This window comes from Nomascus leucogenys, chromosome 7b (genome assembly GCF_006542625.1).
Source record: "Nomascus leucogenys isolate Asia chromosome 7b, Asia_NLE_v1, whole genome shotgun sequence".
NCBI classification, from domain to species: Eukaryota; Metazoa; Chordata; class Mammalia; order Primates; family Hylobatidae; genus Nomascus; species Nomascus leucogenys.
Genome location: NC_044387.1, coordinates 23164023 through 23179503, shown reverse-complemented (window position 1 = coordinate 23179503; position 15481 = coordinate 23164023). Strand labels below are relative to the sequence as shown.

At 31.2% G+C, this 15481-nt stretch overlaps 1 protein-coding gene across 2 annotated transcripts in view; it reads left to right on the top strand.

Moving 5' to 3' along the window:
• Window positions 1-15481, top strand: part of PCDH10 (protocadherin 10) — a 58878-nt gene that overhangs the window by 31414 nt on the left and 11983 nt on the right. Inside the window, exon 5 of one of the 2 annotated variants that reach the window (XM_030815701.1) lies at window positions 8713-9359. The exons of the other annotated variant lie outside the window; for it this stretch is intronic. Within the exon in view, the coding sequence (XP_030671561.1) occupies window positions 8713-8732 (20 nt within the window). The 3' untranslated portion in view covers window positions 8733-9359. Of the gene's footprint in view, window positions 1-8712; window positions 9360-15481 lie in introns of those variants that run through there. 2 annotated transcript variants of the gene reach the window in all.

Here is a 15481-nt window from a genome sequence, read left to right as displayed (position 1 = left end):
TTAAAAACGCAATGCAACTTTTTTTTGACTTTAGTGGTAGGTAGTGTCATCTGTGCTATCATGAATTAGATGCCCTGAGGACAGCATTGCCAGACTTAAGAAATAAAAAATACTTAGCACCCAAATATTCTATGGGACATACAGCTACTAAAAATTATTCATTGTTTATCTGAAATTCAAAGATTATTGAGCACTCTGTATTTTTTCTGGCAACCCAACTCAAGGGGTTATCAGAACGTATAGTCTTGGTGCTTTAGTGCAGGGTTGTTTTTTCTGTATCTCTTCTCTGTGGCCAGTTTTCAGTGTGTGAACATTTTTAACCTCCTTCTTAGTCTGCCCTTCCTGCTTTTAACCTTCTATTTGCCTTGACATAGAAGTAACTGAATTATGTTAGGGGAAATCTGATCCTCAAGTATGTAAATAGCCATACATTTACCCACTGTTTCTAAGTTGTATGTGTTGTGTCTTCTTTGAACATATGTTTGAATAGGCTGTTTAGAAATATTTACCAATCCAGAGCTTCCAATTGTTTACATTTCTTAGATCTGTTGGGTTGTGGTTAAATTATTTTGAAACTTTACCCTTTTTTAAATAGGTTATTGATGGTTAATACATTAGCTACATGGCTATATATTTTTTAATGAAGGTCTTATTATTTACTTGTATTTTTTTCTCATCTTACATTGCTGGAATTTATACTTGATTTTCATATAAAAGATGATGAAGTTGTGCACATCACAAGTAGTTGGAGTAAATATTGTGATATAGTAGGTGCAAATAGGTTTATACAAGCACAGCATTCCTGTAGTTAGGAATGACCAATCCCATTCAGCATTTTCACGCCTTCTGTTTTGAAAATCAATGCTAACTTCAACCTCACAGGAAAGGTGCTAATTTAGTCTTCTTATAATATTGTTTTGAAGGAAAACGCTTGAAAAGTAAGTGTCTAAATGTCACTAAATATTATCAGCTCTGTACTTCTCAAAAAAAAGAATTGTGTATTTTTTTAAGTATGGAAATTTTGTTGGAATTTCAGATACACACAGTACTGATAAAGTAACTTAAATGAAACTATCATTTGTTATTATTAAAGTAAGATATAACTCAGTGAATTGTCTTCAAAATAAATTTTAAGGATACTTCATTGATAATGTAAACAATGCTATTTTCAAATATTTCTGGAACAAATCACAATTTCCATATTTTAGTGGACTGTGATGAAGAATTCCGGAAAAATTTTCAATGATATTATAAACATGCAGAGAAAGATAAGTTATATTTACATTTCCTAAATATACACCAGCATAGGGTCAGAACATGTGAAAAATAATTCAGTCTCCAAACTTTACTTTGAGATACTAATTGGGCTATGGTGTTCTGTTTGTCAAATAGAGCCTGGTATGGTGGCCAAAGTACCCAGGTTAGGGTCATATCCTGTTATTTTCTCCTGAGGGAAAATTTATTATGCTTCTAAAACATAATTTTTCACATTTTTAGAGAAATTTGAACTAAGTTCAAGAACATTTTACAAAATTCTATGCTAGTACATTGTCTTGGCTTTTTTTTAAACAAATATTTTAATTTAAAAGTTTAATTTTTTAGAGTTTCAAAAGTAGATCTTTAGAGTACTGACAATTCTTGTATCTAAATGGAAAAGTTAAAAATGATTACTCTGTGTTTATAGATATCTTCCTCAAATCAACTCAAATAATAACATTCAAAGTGTTTTGTCTATAGGAGTTAATACACTATCACTAGTTTTTGTCATAGTTAAAAGCACTCTTCATTCATATAATTAATTAGAAGTATTATTTAATCAAACAAAATTGAGTTACTATAACTATTCTCTTAATAATATGAGAGGCAGTTGACATAGTTGCAGTAATCCACTGGATAGATATTTCCTGGTGAAACAGTTGTAAATGTACTATTGCCTTATGAGAAGGTAGTTTTGATTTACACATACACATATATGCATGTACATACACATATATGGAAATTTCTCAGTGCCTACTGATCTTCTATCTGGAAAAAATATCTGTAATGTTTCAGTGGATTCACTTTGTCATACAAAGCTACGTGAGGGTAATTGTATACCATTGTATTTGTGGAGTACACTTTTGGACAAATAAAAGCTCCTATTTTTAAAGCTGTTAAGTCCTTTGCATAGCAATGAAATTTGGTTTAAAAATAAACACTGATCAATACTAATTTCTGAAATTCTCTTGGTAGTAAATTTAGGGCCTTTCACAGTATATCAACTCTACTTGATTTGGAAGGTATCTCCCAGATAATGAAATAAATTTATTCATTGCACACACTCTGCTAGGTCAGAAAATTAGGATGGATCCATTTCTAATTTATAGCTTGAAGTTGTAAATAGTCTATTTCACAATGGTAACATTAGAATTTTAGGAGAGATGGCCAACTATTTAAGGGTGCCAGAGTTGCTAGAACGAGAATGTCTGTGAGACAATCATTGTGCTCAACATGCTTCTCTCTTCTATTTGAAATTATACATTTTATTCATTCATTGATGTATATTTCTATTTCACAAAACTGTGTTTGTCAATTTCTTATTTTTAAATAACCCTGGATTTAAATTTTAATTTAATAACTATTAATTGCAAACTATGTTGTAAGTATTTGATATACACATAAAATAAAAATAAATACCTGCCTTTACTATGTATTTCTTACATTAATGGTCTAAAGCTTTGTTTGAGTCATTTATTTTACAAGATTTGCTTTCTAAAAGACTAATAAGGTTTACATATAGTAGATATTATAATACTACCATCTCCAAACTCCTGTTTTCCACCTATGTTCTATAATCCCTTATCTCTGTCAAAATAGAATAAAAAAGCATTAAAGCATTCTGTCTGATGAAAGGAAAAAAGCAAACTTAATCTAAGAGAGTATGAACCTTCTGAATTAAAATTAAGAACCCTAGTTTGGCGAGGCACAGTGGCTCATGCCTATAATCCCAGGACTTTGGGAGGCCGAGGTGAGCAGATAATTTGAGGCCAGAACTTCGAGACCAGCCTGGGCAACATGGTGAAACCCCATCTCTACTAAAACTACAAAAATTAGCCTGGCGTGGTGGTGCGCAACTGTATCCCAGCTACTTGGTAGTCTGAGACAGAAGAATTGCCTGAACCCAGGAAGCTGAGGTTGCAGTGAGCCGGGATCACACCACTGCACACCAGAGCAAGACTGTGTCTCAAAAATAAATACATAAACAGGTTTTATTATATATAAATATAAATAAATAAGTTATTTATATTTATTTACATATATTTATATATAATATATAAATATATATTTATATTTATTTACATGTATTTATATATTATATATATAAAATCTTTTGTATATATTATATGTGTAAATATATATATTTACACATGAGAACTACCTTCTTACAAGGCAATAGTACATTTACAACTGTTTCACCAGGAAATATCTACCCAATGGACTACTGCAACTATGTCAACTACCTCTCATATTATTAAGAGAATAGATGCAGTTATAGTAACTCAATTTTGTTTGATTTAATAATACTTCTAATTAATTATATGAATGAAGAGTGCTTTTAACTACAACAAAAACTAGTGATAGTATATTAACTTCTATAGACAAAACACTTTGAATATTATTTGAATTGATTTGAGGAAGATATCTAAAAACAGAGTAATCATTTTTAACTTTTCCATTTAGATACGTATATATTTATATATTTACACATATAAATAAATATAAAAATATATATTTTTAAATTTAGAATTTCATCTATTCATAATTTTTGGGGAGATAAAGATATGACTTAAAATCCAAACAATATACAACTATATTTTCAAAAATAAAAGCAAATATGAGTGTTCAAATGGAAGGCAAGTGAAAAATCAAGCAGTTACCCTCTTTCAATAGTTAACACTACTGTGCTCATTTCTGGATATAAGGTTAAACTGAAAAAAAAAATTCAAAAGTATTTTAAAGGGAACCGTTAAACGTGGCTCAAGAATAAGACAGAGGAAAGTTAAGAAATGGATTGTTTAACTGTACAAATTTCTAATGGAGGCTCACTTTAAAACTATCCTGAAGTGTGTGATGTGCTTTTACATAGAGCAGAGAGCAGATATTTCTGACGTCCCCAGGGAGTAATTTGTTCAAGTTCTTGTACGCTACATGCATTTATATGTAAAGAAGTGTCCTGATGATGAGGCTTACAGAACACTTGAATAAGCTCTGGAGTAGGTTACTGATCTCAGCCTCTGGAAATTTTTCACTGTAGTGGAGAGTCTCAGGCATCAGGGATATTCGAAGGGTGTCCTTTCTTTAAATTGCAGAAATAGATTATTTCATAAACTTAATGTATTGCTTTAATTTTTGTGGTTTATATAATCATAAAGTATAAAGGGTATTTTCTTTCCTCGTTTGCAAGTTTGACCATGTGAATATTCAATTTATTAAATTGTTATTTTAATGTATAATATAAAATAATTTTTACCAGGCAATTACATGCAATGAACAGTATATCAGTACTGACCATTTTACAGTTATTTCTGCAACATACATGTGACAGTCATTTGTCTTGTCATTAGTCAATTTAATACCTTAAAATTTTAATTTGTTTAAGTATTTAATTTTTCTCATAGCTTAATATCAGTTGCAAATTATAAAGGGCAAAAATAGGATTCCACAATATAAAGAAAAATATATACCATGGAACTTTTATTAAAAATTATATCTGTGCTAAGTTATGAGAAGGTAGATATTTGAGAATCTCTTTTGCGTTAAGGATACATTTTCACCTGTAGTTTAGATATTAAGGTAAGTGTCTTAATCTAGCATTTATGACTCACTATGGAGAATAAATGCACTAAATGAATAAAATTAAGAAGGAACACAGTCCTTTTCCTATTACTTCTGATTTCATTTAATTGAAAATAAAACCTTCTTACCTGTCAAGTGACCATTCCCTACATGCTGATGCATCACAAGAAAAAAATGCTTTTGTGAAATAAAAAGAAAAAGAAATTCTCCGAGTATGCTTTGATAATTCCAAAACATACATAGAACATATTAGAAAGCATAGAGATTCTCTGTGTATTTGACTCACTCTGTTGAACCTAAAATGCATCAGCAAATGTATAGCCATGTTACTTAACACTGGAATAATTGTCCTGGTACTGGCTCTAATATGTCATCAATTAATATTTTTTTGTGGGGAGGGTCAGATAATGTTTGCTTGCTACTTGTCCAACATTAGCCCATGCAACTCTAAAAGAATAATAGGTTTTGTTTGTTTTTTGAGGCAGAGCCTTGCTCTGTCTCCTAGGCTGGAGTGCAGTGGCAGGATCTCAGTTCATTGCAACCTCCCTCCACTTCACAGATTCAAGTGATTCTTGTTCCTCAGCCTCCGGAGTAGCTGGGATTACAGGCCTGTGCCACTAAACCCTGCTAACTTTTGTATTTCTAGTAGAGACGGGCTTTCGACATGTTGGTCAGGCTATTCTCAAACTCCTGGGCTCAAGTGATCCACTCGCCTCGACCTCCCAAAATGTTGGAATTACAGGCGTGAGCCACCGTGCCCAGCCAAGAATAATAGTTATTCAGTGTTTAAACTCAACTCTTAAAAGGTTTGAAATAAAGCGGGTGTGACTAAAACTTTAGTAATAGTATAAACCATTTCTAGGTTGGCAGGATTTTTGGCTCCTCTGTATCCTTGGGCTCCTTGTCCGTGGATTCAATCAACTGTGGATTAAAAATATTTGGGAAAAAGTCCCACAAAGTTTCAAAAAGCAAAACTTGAATTTGCCATGCACGGAGTACTACCTTGAATTTATGTGAATGAAGTGATGTGCCTGGTATTAGGCATTATATTAGATGTTGTAAGTAACCTGATAATTTAACATGTTTAGGAGGACATGCATAGGATATATGCATACACTACAGGCCATTTATAAGGGACTTGAGCATCCTCCGATTTTGGGGGCAACCTGGAAACAGGCCCTCACAGACACTGAGGGATAACTCTTCATAAATGTAAGATTAGCTTCTGACATGGAGGAAATCTTCCTTCCTCAATCTAATTAGTTCTGACCTTCAGAACTTAGATCAGATCTAAGTTCAGATCCTGTATTTGTCCTATCCAAATCTGCATTACTGAATTAACGCATAGGTGGGAGGAAGTAAATTTAATAAAAGGTGATTATATTATTCAGACAACAAGTACAATAGGTGAACTTTAAAAAAGAAAACACGTAACTCTAAGCAGCAATTAACAGATATCTTTTAAGTTTATGTTTATATTTAAGATATTGAGTATAATGTGTGTTAAGCTTCTGTGTTCTTAAAACTGTGAACCATTTTAATAATTTCTTTTATTAAAAAGAAACAATTTCTGTTTGTATCCTATGTAAATCAAGTGAACATATAATATTTATGTTAATGGCTTTTAAGCCATAAGAACTAGAAATGATATTTTATTACTCTAAACATATGCCAGGTTGGCTACTTTCTGAATTTATACTAAAATGTACTTTTTCAGTATATTAGTTTTTTGACATAATGAATTAGTTTATAGGTTGACTATAGGTCACTCCTGAGTTTCTTTTGTTCTTGAACTAAGAAAAGAATATTTCCTCTAAATCAACATTTTCTGATTTTTACTATTAACAGGAAAGGCCCCAACCTAGCTTATTTTGAAAGAAGTAATATTATTTGTAGGTGACAATATTTTCCTGGGTTGTCCAGAAAGCACAACATCTTTTGTAATTAATAATAGTGTTTCTTTTCACTCACCAGTGGGTCCAGTTTGGACAACAAATTATTTGGTGACCCTAATTATTTGCTCTGATTTATTTTATAAACTTGGACTTCTGTGGTTTCACTATTCTAATTTATTGAATAATTTTCAATTCTGATTGGTGTAAACAAATTTAATTGAATTATTTCACATATAAGTTTCTCATGAAACAGTTTGAACTCAAGGACACAGAAAAATAGGATTTCATTCTATTAAAATAATAATTCCATTTACTCGTAGAATATTCTCTGGAATGTTATGACCTGGTTATAATGGCTACCATATATTGTATCAAATTCATTTTATACTTATTGATATCATATATTACAAAATATGTTCTGATTCTTTCAATACTAGTTATTATACTACACAATACATGTAGATTTTCACTTTCATTTCTGTTGATGATGGTGCCCGACTGCTATGGGGTTTTTTTTGTTGTTTTTTTTTGAGATGGAGTTTCACTTTTGTCTCACAGGCTGGAGTGCAATGGCATGATCTGGGCTCACTGCAACCTCTGCCTCCTGGGATCAAGCAATTCTCCTGCCTCAGCCTCCCAAGTAGCTGGGATTATAGGCGCCCACCACCACGCCAGGCTAATATTTTGTACTTTTAGTAGAGACAGGGATTCACCATGTTGGCCAGGCTGGTTTCAAACTCCTGACCTCAAGTGACCCACCCACCTTGGCCTTCCAAATTGCTGGGATTACAGACGAGAGCCACCACATCCGGCCGACTGCTATGGTTTTAATTGATGTGCCTGCTAAATGGTGAACTAGTAAAGAACTGTTTCATGGTCAGAAACTGAGATTTTGAGGAAAAATAAATTAGGATAAATAGATAATTAGATAGTCGTGAAATGAGTTGAAATACCAGAGAATAAGGTTGAGAAGATCAATGTGATCTTATCTTTGTTTTAAAAAAGCAACCATTTATGAGATTAAAATAATTGTTTTGCTATTTAAGGTACTTTGTAACTTTTAATGAGATATATGAAAATTTAATCTAAATTCGATTAGCTTTATTTTCAGCACATTTTTGTTATATGTCTGTTATGTGCCAGATACTGATAGATATGATACAACTTCTGCTCTCATTGTGTTTATGGTCAAATATTACAAAGTTTATGGATAAGGGAAGAAATGTTATTTATCATTACAAATAAACAAAATAATTAAAATTATGAAATCTGGGCAATCAAATCTGGGCATTCTACTTTGTAATTTCATATATTTTATACAACTGGAGCAAATTTGATAATATCTTTCTCCCCTTTGCCTTTATTAATTCCTTTATGAGAAAAATGATTCTTATAAGTAAGAATACTTTAAAAAAATGTATGGGCCATAAAAATACTTGGTTTTAAAATTTTATAAATGAGATTAAATAAACCTAGAAAATGTGAGTCATCTTTAAATTATTTAACTACATAAACACTTTCTGGTACAGGTTTCTGTAATGAATATTGGTTTAACATATATATTTGATAGTTTATGAAATTAAATGTAAAACAAGTTATTTATAGATGTTGCTAGAAACTTTTTCTAGAAATGTAAGGGCCACACATTTTTTTCTATACTCTGTGCATAAATAGTGAAGTGTAGGGATTGTTTTATTTAGATAACTTTAAAAAGTTAATCTTCACAAATTTCATCTTTGGTATATAAAATATACATTTCCCATGCAAAACTAATTTATAAGAATATCAAAATTATCATTCCCAGAATACCAAACAACAGAATGGCTGTGACTACTAGCAGTGCAAAAGTTTGACACAACATGTGTTTGGTATGAGGGTACAACTAGTTTCTAATTGTATTCTTTCTTTTACAATAACGTGTAATTCTAAACTCCAAAAGTCAACCTCTTTTTCTTAGAGTATTTTTCTTTCTTTTTCACAGCACGGAAAAGGATATGCTAGTCAATTCTACAGGACTTACCTGAAGCAGCATGATTTGCACAAAGTCGACCAACAAAAGCATCAACTTTTCAACTTCATTATCTTGGCCATCCAGTTAGTCATGTGTAACTGAGTATTAGATTTCGGGCGGAGTCATCATGGCCGATTATAGGACCTAATTGCTCTCAGCAGGCCTGAGAAATGAGTTGAAATGTGCAGAACTGTAGAAACTTTAGAGGCAACTGATTTTGCCTCCCCGATCAGTGTGTGCCTGTTTACAGCACTATCTATCTTTCTCTCTCCAAATGTCACTGAGCCCTTTAGATGTTTATATTCACCACGAGAAGCCAGTCATAAAGATAAAGGAAATTTGTGCATTATAAATGCAATATCACTGTTTTAAACTTGACTGTTTTATATTATTTTTGTGTGATCAAGTGTTCCCCAAACTATTCCAACTTTACAAGAGAAATTGTGATTATGTTCTTTTCACCTGTGGGTTATAAAAAATGTTGTATTCTGAAGACCCACAAAATATCAAAGACATTCTGTAGTTTATACACCGTGTTGCAAAGTGTTTACTGTACTATTTCAAAGCTTCTAAATAAATATAAAATATATATATTATATTATATAATTTTCCTAAAATGTGGTACAACTCAGTTGGTTTTTAAATGGATGCATACAGTCCACATCATACAATAAAATAAAAGGTAATTCAGGGTCCCAAAGACAAACTTACTAAGAAAAAATCATTAATAGTTTTCTCCCAATTTTCATCTTACTCAACCCTGTTTTTCCTTGTTTAAAAGCAAATGATGCTCTAAGCTACAAAATTTTGTCAAAAACTCATATTGAATTTTCAATGCCAAAGATGTAGCTATTGATGTTATCAGACAGAGCACTGACTATGTACTATCAAGCTATCTAACAATCTGCATAAGTCTGATTCTATTTCTATGGCTTTGAATTTAGAATCACTTAAAGCTTTTATAAAAAATCGATAAATTCACCTGTATTTGTTGTTAGAAAAAAACTGGGTGTCTGTACATTTTGTGATGTAAAATATGTAATTGAAGATTACTATTTTAAGAAGTCATCAGTCATATCACTCACACAGAATTTTATTTTACATAGTTTTACATAGTTTTGTGACTTAATTACACATGAATATAAAATCTACAACTCTATATGAATATATAGAGATATAGAAACATCTGAACTGGTGAAGAATAACTATAAAATATGAAAGATCTCTAAATTTAAAATAAATTTAGAGATAGAATCATGGTACATTATTGTTTCAGTATTCCATGTGAAAATTTTATAGCTTAAATGTAGTCAGTGTTTGATTAATGAAAAATTTCTTCATGAGTCAGCCTTCAAAAGTTAAGCTTGCCTTTTACTTTTATGTCAACAATATTAATTATTAAATTTAGTAAGATGCACTTTCCTTTCTTTTATATATTTTTTCTACTGTTGTTTATGGCTTGTTAGAACACATTCGAGAGAGGAAGAAAAATCAGAGAATATAAGATAATCTTTCAAGCAAAAAGCAGAATTGTCACAGCTCCCCTCACCCTCTAAAACATTATATCAAAACATTATATCAGACCTTCAACATTATATCAAAATGTTTGCCCAGTTCAAATTAGAAACCTGTTTTGAAATACTTTCCTTCATTTTTAACTGATCTTATATTCAATGACAGTTTGAGCTGCACTGTATTATTAAAGAATAGACTAAAACTTAACATTTGACAAATGTTCTTCATCAAATTTTATGTAACCTAAGTGGAAATTTTTCCCTAGATTTAACTTTAAAATACATATATATATACACACACACACACTTAGGTCCTGATATGTACATTTAGAGCGATATATTGGTATCACTCATTTGACTGTTATCAAATTAGATATTAATATATCATATTCCAATCAGTTTGTATATCAAAATAATGTATGTAATGTTCCAGCCTTTTGAAGTCTCTTTAAACATATATGAAGCTAACAGATCATATGTAATACAAAAAGCACATAAATTCAGTAAGTGCAGCAGTAACATTTTCTTAAACTTTGGCATTACTACATTAATATTTTGAATGATAGATAGACTATTTTAGTAAGGAAATGTTTATACATAATTTAACTGGAAAAAGTCTGTTTGTTCCAATTCTTTTTTTAACAAGAAAATGATTTTCTTGTTGAGTCACTCTGCTTTAATTAAAATGTTTCACGCATCATTTTGCAATCATGGGTGAATATCCACATCCATCTTCCTTACTGCATGCATTGAAAATAAGATTATACTCACTTCATGTATAGTAATTATATTAAGTCATTTACTTCAAAGACATTTTCTTTAATTATTTAACCTTTTATATCATTGTATATAATCTCCCTTGAACCAACTTTTTATATTATATATTTGTGTATTAGTTATTTTCATATATCCTAGTAACTAGTTATACTAACTTACATTTTAGTTCTTAAATTATATCATTAATCTACAAAACCAAAACCAGAACTTCTTCCTAATTTGGGGGACAAATAGAATTGTTTAAGGATAAAATGCTAAATTATTAAGTCATTAATCAATTATCTGTTGCATCCAAAGTAAATTAGAAGTTATAACAGAGTAAGGATATGATTCTTGTAAGTTGGTTAAAAGGTTTTCTTCCAATGAGGGGGACTATAAAATGGAAAGTGCAACCAACAAATAATGAAGGTTTCTAATTAAGCATTTACTAGATTAATATATCAAGGAATTTTAGAATAGGCTTTCTATTTAATCTGGTCATTCTAATATCCAATCTTACATAATTTTATATACATCAAAGAATAATATCCATCGTATTAGACAGTATTTCGTCAATAAATTATTTCAGAAAAAAATAATCATGTCATTTACTCCTTGTTAACATGGTTAGTTTTAGAGCAGTCAAAGTCAAAAAAAATTTCCTGTGGAAACAGTGTCTTAATGTTTCAAAGGTATGTCAAAAGACAATTTTTAGAAAATATTTCATCCACATGTAGAATTCTAATTTTTAACGTGTGAACATAGTTTGGTGAAATCATCTTAAATCAAATTTAAATATCACATCAGAATTACTTCACAGATATAATAGTGTCAATGATATGCGTATCATCTTTTCTTGGCAAATATTAAGGAAATATGTGTATTTTATTTTATGAAGATATTAAATGCACTGCCTTTATCAAACATTGCAAATTAAGAACTATAGTAGAATATTTAAATATTTTAATTTCTCATTGTTTTATTTGTTAATTGGGTTGTAATTTGCCATCAGATTCTCTGTATTATAGAAGCTATCTTGCTTCTTCAATAAGAGGAGGAAAAAGAATCTCACAATTCCCAACATAATCTTTAGCAACTGTACATTAATTGTACCATTTTATCTTCTAAACATTATTTACTGGAGCTCAGTTAATCTTTAAAACAATTACTCAGGCAGAGTGTGGCAAAAGTTCAGCAAGATCAAGAAAAGTATTTAAGTTATTGACTGATCATAGCACTGTTATTTGTCATTGCATGTGTTTTTCCCCCTCATATTTTTATGTGTGCTATTGATACCCAAGGAACTCAAAAATACTTAAAATATTGGTATACTTGATGATTTTTCTGAAAAATCTTATATTTTTCATATTACAAATTCTTGAGTTCTTTATCTTTCTCAAGTCTAATTTTGTAGTGGTAAAGGCTTTGCACTTAACATCCTTTTATGTTCCTTTCTAACAAGGAAAAACAGAAAATAATGGAATTCCATATTTTTTACACCATGGAGTAGTAAAATTATTTTATATATTGTTAGTACTTCAAGAAACATCCCTCTGCTAAGTCAGACAAAATCCTTATACAGTAATTTGTGAAACTGTTCAGTAGAGTATTTTTTTCCTCAAATCTTGGCATAGGTTTTAGATTATAGCATTCTGTATGAATGCAGGTAGATGGGTGCCGCCAGAGTATTGCAGGCAATAATACGACTAAAATTCTAATACTTTTAGTGTGCATGCATGTATTTCTAATCACTGTTATTTTTTAAGTATTTGTAAAATTAGAAAAATTGCTTTTATTTCTTGAAAAGTTGTCACATGCTTAGTTTGAAGTTTTACTCTCCAGATGTTTTTGAGTTGCATAAAAATCTTGTATTCATCATTCAAAAAATATTAAATTTCACATGAGACTCAAAAATTTCTGAATGATGGAACTCAGACTTCCAATACATTCATACATGCTAGAGCTGAAAGTAAGCAGGGAATTTCAGCTCTAAACACATTTTTGAGACAGTTATCTGTGAGTGAAAACAGGGTATTATAACAAAAGATGAGTTTCAATCTTAACTATAGTGTTTGTTACTGTGAATGCTATAATAATACATAAGTAAAATGAGTGTAAATGTAATAAATTATTTTATACTGCTGTATACATATGAAATAAATAAAACTAGGATACATATTATGCCATTTTTCCATGCATGGATCTTCCACTGACGCCTGTGGGAGCTTTGAATAAAAATCAGTGGCAAATATGGCTCTAAGTTTAAAAACATCTAATGCTGATTTAGTAATTTTAATCTTAATATAACAGGTCTAAGGGGACATCTGTTCAAAACTGAGTCTCATTTGAAGCAGCATATGCTAGGTTTTAAAGGATTTCATTATATTTATAGTTTTGAAAGTAGACATTTAGTTGTATATGATTCTCATGATACCCAAAATGAATCATAGAAGTATATATTTTTCCACCTAATGCTGTATTTACTTTTTAACTTTGTTTTGATGTGTAGTAATACCAAGGGTCCACAAAGATTAACATAGAGGTTGTACATAAGATATGAGCGCCTTCAAGCAATAAAAGAAAGGGATTTTACTTAAAACTTTAGAAACACAGCATTTCATATTTAAAGTTGATAGAAATGTAAGGAAAACTAAAATCCATATGGGTATCATTTTCCAAGAAGAAAATATGAATTAAGGGATAGATACTTTTTACAATATTAAAATAATCAGAATTTACCCTATAGAAATTTAAGTCTGAATTAACTACAAGGTAATAGAAGAAATGTGTGTCTTAATCTCATGTGTGTTCTCTGTAACTGATTTTCTTGAGTTCAAACTGCATGTATCTGGACCAAGGTTCATTTTATAAGGCAATAAGTTAGCCAGGGGGAGGGTGTGGCTAGGTGTTTCTCTTGCTTTGAACATCTAATAAACCAATTCAGTGGAAAAGAACCGAATAAAATACAGAAGAATGATAGTTCTCAATGAAAGGTTAACAGCTATGATTACAAGTTGCCTTGGTTCCCCCTGTATATCACTACCTTTTATCCCTTATTTTCACTCTTTCTGGGAAATATAGACTCTTTAAGATTATGAATTTTCAGTGGTAAAATTAAATTGTATTAGATTACAGACATATACTGAGGTCTGACAGTGAGAGAAAGTAAGAATGAATGGTACTATCTGCCTTTAGGAAAATTATAATTACCAGGGAAATTGGAGGAAAATATTAAATAGTCAAATAATAAAGTGATCAAAATTTGTGGTTGAGAGTTATCAGTGGCCCGAGATTATAACATAAAAAATAAGTAAATGGAATAGAAAAATACATTAGAAAAGTATCAAAATACATCATTTATGTAAAAGCAAATGGTTCTTTGTGAAACTTTTTTCAGATATATGTATAAAATAGGTCACAATGTAAAATATATTTCTTACTGTGAATCACTCCCCAAAATATTTGAAAAGCACTGCACCATATGATCTGTATTTCAAATTTAAACTTATTTAATGCTGTGGAAACAGGGAAGATATTTTTGAAGTTACCGCACATCTGAATCTGAATCTTTTACCCTTTGTAAAATATGGATAAGTACACTTAGTTGTAGAATTGCTGTGAGGATTAGGTGAACTGATGAATCTGAAATGCATAGCACAATTCTAACACAGACTTGTAACTGCCCAACAGGTTCACCTTGCCCACTGCTTGGACAAAGCCAATTTATCAAGACAGGGGAATTGCAATAGAGAAAGCTATTCATGCAGAGCCTGCTGTTAGGGAGACCAGAGTTTCATTATTACTCAAATCAGTTTTCCAGAGTATTTGGGGAATCAGAGTTTTTAAGGATAATTTGGTGGGTGGGGGGACCAGTGAATCAGGAGTACTGATTGGATGGTTCAGAGATGAAATCATAGGAAATAGAAGCTGTTAAGCTGTCATGTTGCACTGTTAGTTCCTGGCTGGGGGTCACAAGACCGGATGCACCAGTTTATCAACCTGGGTGGTGCCAGCTGATTGATTAAGTGCAAGGTCTCCATAATATCTCAAGCAGTGATCTTAGGTATTACAATAGTGTGGTTATCCCCAGAAGCAATTTAGAAAAGGTCAGAATCTTGTAGCTTCCAGCTGCATGACTCCTAAACCATAATCTCTAATCCTGTGGCTAATTTGTTAGTCCTACAAAGGCAGTCTGGTCCCCAGACAGGAGAGTGGTTTGTTTTGGGAAAGGCCTGTTATCATCTTTGTTTCAAAGTTAAACTATAAACCAAATTCCTCCCAAAGTTAGCTTGGCCTATGCTCAGGAGTAAACAAGGACAGCTTGGAGTTTAAAGCAAGATAGAGTTGGCTAGTTCAGATCTCTTTAACTGCAATAATTTTCTCAGTTATAATTTTGCAATGGCAGTTTCACAATGCAAGTAGTATATGTTATAAATTTTTTCAACATTTAACCACTGATCTTGGTTACC